This window comes from Sinocyclocheilus rhinocerous, unplaced genomic scaffold, assembly GCF_001515625.1.
Source record: "Sinocyclocheilus rhinocerous isolate Xijiao unplaced genomic scaffold, SAMN03320098_v1.1 scaffold12, whole genome shotgun sequence".
NCBI lineage: Eukaryota > Metazoa > Chordata > Actinopteri > Cypriniformes > Cyprinidae > Sinocyclocheilus > Sinocyclocheilus rhinocerous.
Window position 1 is genome coordinate 138,104 of NW_015626394.1, and position 3,649 is coordinate 141,752.

A 3,649-nucleotide genomic window follows, 5' to 3' on the forward strand; every position below is an offset into this window, starting at 1 on the left:
GAGAGAGAGAGAGAGAGAGAGAGAGAGATGGTTTCCTCAGCTAAATCTAATATTCACCAACACGTATTTATATTATACATAAATATAAAAATTACTGAGTAGGCCTATATTTTTTTTCTAGCCACCTTTAGTTTCACTTTTCTTTTCTTTTAATATTTAGTTATCCAGGCACTTCGCATTTGGTCGGTTGTTGATAACGAGCTAGTTTTTGTGACTGCAGTCATGAAAACAACTGAGAAGGTATCAATCAGCCATGACATGATATTTGGCATATTTGTGGCAAGGTTTTTAACTGTCACGAGAAAATATTATTACACATATTTCCTATGCACATAGTATACTATTTAACAATGATAGTAGGCTATACTTTATGATTTCTAAAGGAAATAAACCAGATTTGAGCTCTGCAGTTCCTGGTAATGTCCCACCTCTGGATACCAAACCTTTTTTTCTTTCTGGTTGACTAAAGAAGGGGGGTTGTCCTGAGAGCTGCTCTCAATGTTTGCTTTGCTTTTTTCTTGTATAGGCATGAAACGCAGGGAAGAACGAGTTTGAACGCTTCAGCTGCTCTGAACATAAATTGATTGTAATATGCATTCAGTCCACCAGGTGGGACTACAACAACTGAATTAAGAGCTGAAACAACAAGGACACGTCACCAATAACTAATGATCTAATTTTTGAGAATAACTTATGCACATATATTTCTATAAGCGTGCCACATGTCACCTGAAACAATAACTGAATAAAATATATAAAAGGTTTTCTTTCTTAAGAAAACTTGTAGTACGTAGGCAAATAAAAAGACAAAATTTGATTATTTATACATTTATCTTTTTTTTTTTTAATTCAGTCTAATTTTCATATAATTGCACTTCTCGGTGTCTTCTCATATGTTTTATATAATTTAAAACTATTGGCAATGTCAGAATGATAACATTAGGCTAAGAAAAACTGTGAGCATGTGAATATTATTGATTACAAAGAATAAATACATTACACACACATGAATAACCCTGAATAGAGTACAACCAAAGTCCCTTTAAGGTATTCTATAGTCTTTGGTACAACATAACAGTAAGCAATGTCTGAATTTCTACAGTCCATTTGCATTATATAAAATGTATGTTTCTGAATAATCACCACAGAAATTCAAATCAAAACATAACTTTTTAAAAATGAAAACATGATTTAATATTCAATGTATAATAAATATATTTACTGTTTTTACCCTTTTGCATACAGAGGAAAAGTGAGTTTGTGGTTTGCAAATGTCAACACAATTTCATGTCCATTCAAATGAATGCAAATGATGTTCATATACATAAACGGTGTTCTGACATTTAACAGTTTAAACCACAAGTCATTTTAAATATTTATTTTGACTGTAAATCATGCCTATATTCATGAACTATAAATTACTTCATGCCCATGGAAACATTTTATATCCACCCACACTTCAGAACATTTATAGACTGATTTAGTTCGAGTGCTGTCCCAACAAAGCTTCCCTTTAAATCATGCTGTTAGAAGTGACATAGCCCTAAATTGACTGATTAGGGAAGAGGTCATTTCAGGGTTTGTAGTTTTCTTTTTAGCCATTAGGCGGAATTTTGACTGACCAACACCTAAAAGGATAGTTGCTTCAAAAGAGTACAGTGCCATGTCAGAGAAAAACAAATGGCAAATATCCAAATATAAAGATCCTTCATTATGTTTACATTTTAGAACTTTAGAAAAGGCCAAAAGGTTGTCGAAGATAAGCTCAGTCTTTTAAGACTGGGTTTAGTGAAGGGTCAGATATCACTTTCAAGTAAATAATTGTTTCAAATTCAAGAAATTAACAATTACAACAAACACAAACATAAGAAATCAAACTTTTATTTCTCTATTATTTTACAATACAATTCTGACTACAACGCCAGATTCAAGTGTCCATCCACAGAGGAGGGGGAAATGCTAACGAGGAAAGCAGTCTCTGATATTAAAGATTACAAATAAAGCACATCTCACAAGAACACACATTAGATAAAATAAAACGGACACCTGGAACCAGGTCAAGTCCGTCTCATGCACCACCAAGCATCCATACAAACACATTGGAGGTCCTCAGATAATACTACAGTATCTTTATCTGAAACACAAAACTTAAATAAAATAAATTAGGAAACAGACAAGGCAGCACTACGTTTTATGATTATTACTGTTGTTCAAACAAACGGTAATACCTTGTGGCAAAATTTGCTACATTTCACACGAATGCTGCATCCAGTAATATTGTGTTTCAATGTCCTACCAGCTTTCACACAGGTTTAATTCTCCAGCGTAAATCTCACATTTCTCAGATAAAGCATTAAAGGGATGGGTTACCCCAAAAATGTTATAATGGCCTCATATTGTTCCAAATACATGTAACAACTTTTGTAACACGGAACAAAAGAGGTGATGTTTTAAACAATGTTCACACTGCTCTATTCCATATAATGTGGGACCAGTGAATGGGGACCAGAGGCTGTTAAGCTCCAAAAAGCACCATAAAACATCCTGATAATTGTCAATAAGACTTATGCAGTATAATCCATGTCTTCTGAATCCATATGTTATGAGAAAGAGTCTGAAAAGATTTTATAGTCAAGACAAGAGCAGCTTTGACGTTATGTTTTAAATACATCCTTTGTTGTTCCACCGAGGAATGAAAGGTATTTTCAGGTGATACCAGAATTTTCATTTTGGAGTGAACTATCCCTTATCCCTTTAACCAACGTTTGATTAACATACACAAACAGACATCTAGATACCCCATCACTCACAAAACTCAGTACAAACAAGTTGGGTACATTATTCCAAGTATAAATATGATACATTTATGGCTTTTTCCATTTGAGATAATATCTGTTTGAGGAGTTCATAGTGCAAACTTTTATAATATAATAGTTATACTGTAGCTCAGGCATCTTATGTGTTATTCTAAATTCACTGACTTCCACTTAAGTATAAACGCTCTGCGAGGAGCTACGAGAACATCAGTTCATCAGCTCCACACCAGAAACTAATGTCTTACTGTGGGACTGTTCAAATGCTAAATTGAACCCGACAGGCCTCTGTGGCTTTCTTCCAGTCTCACAGATAATGGTCTTTTCCTGCCAGCTCATTTTCACATTCAAAGGCCTTTAGTGGTCAGTATTCAGCTCCAAGATCTGCGACAGGTCCAACCATACAGAGAGAGCTTATATGCAGTATCAAATTGCACACCTGCTGGGTAAGGCTGTCAGAAGTAGTCCCTTCGCCGTGAATCATCGCTTATGAAGGAAGGGTTCCACTGAGCTGGGTAGATGCAGGAATGCCTCGAACCGGGGAGGCCGGAGAACGGATACAGACCATTACGTTCCAGGTCAGAGTTCCTCAATGCAGGCTTAAAGAGAGAATAGTACATAGTCACATATTAGCTAATCATGTGGAAAATTCACCAATTCAGGATGTGCATGGCCATGTGAAGTGTTTTTTTTTTTTATGGATTTATTTATTTATATTTAAACATCATGAGACTATGGAAGCTTATTTCCGCCACGGAATTTTAAAATGTTAATGGTTATTGCAACTTTTTAATCTCACAATTCAGATTTCCCCCCCCCCCCCCAAAACTCACGGT

The 3,649-nt window shown here is 35.2% G+C and overlaps 1 protein-coding gene across 1 annotated transcript in view; it reads right to left on the reverse strand.

Annotated features, from left to right (window-relative positions):
• Positions 1-1,925: 1,925 nt before the first annotated feature.
• Positions 1,926-3,649, reverse strand: part of LOC107714104 (protein HEG-like) — a 9,482-nt gene continuing 7,758 nt past the window's right edge. The window contains exon 12 of the mRNA XM_016519847.1: positions 1,926-3,412. Within this exon, the coding sequence (XP_016375333.1) occupies positions 3,269-3,412 (144 nt within the window). The 3' untranslated portion in view covers positions 1,926-3,268. The remainder of the gene's footprint in view (positions 3,413-3,649) is intronic.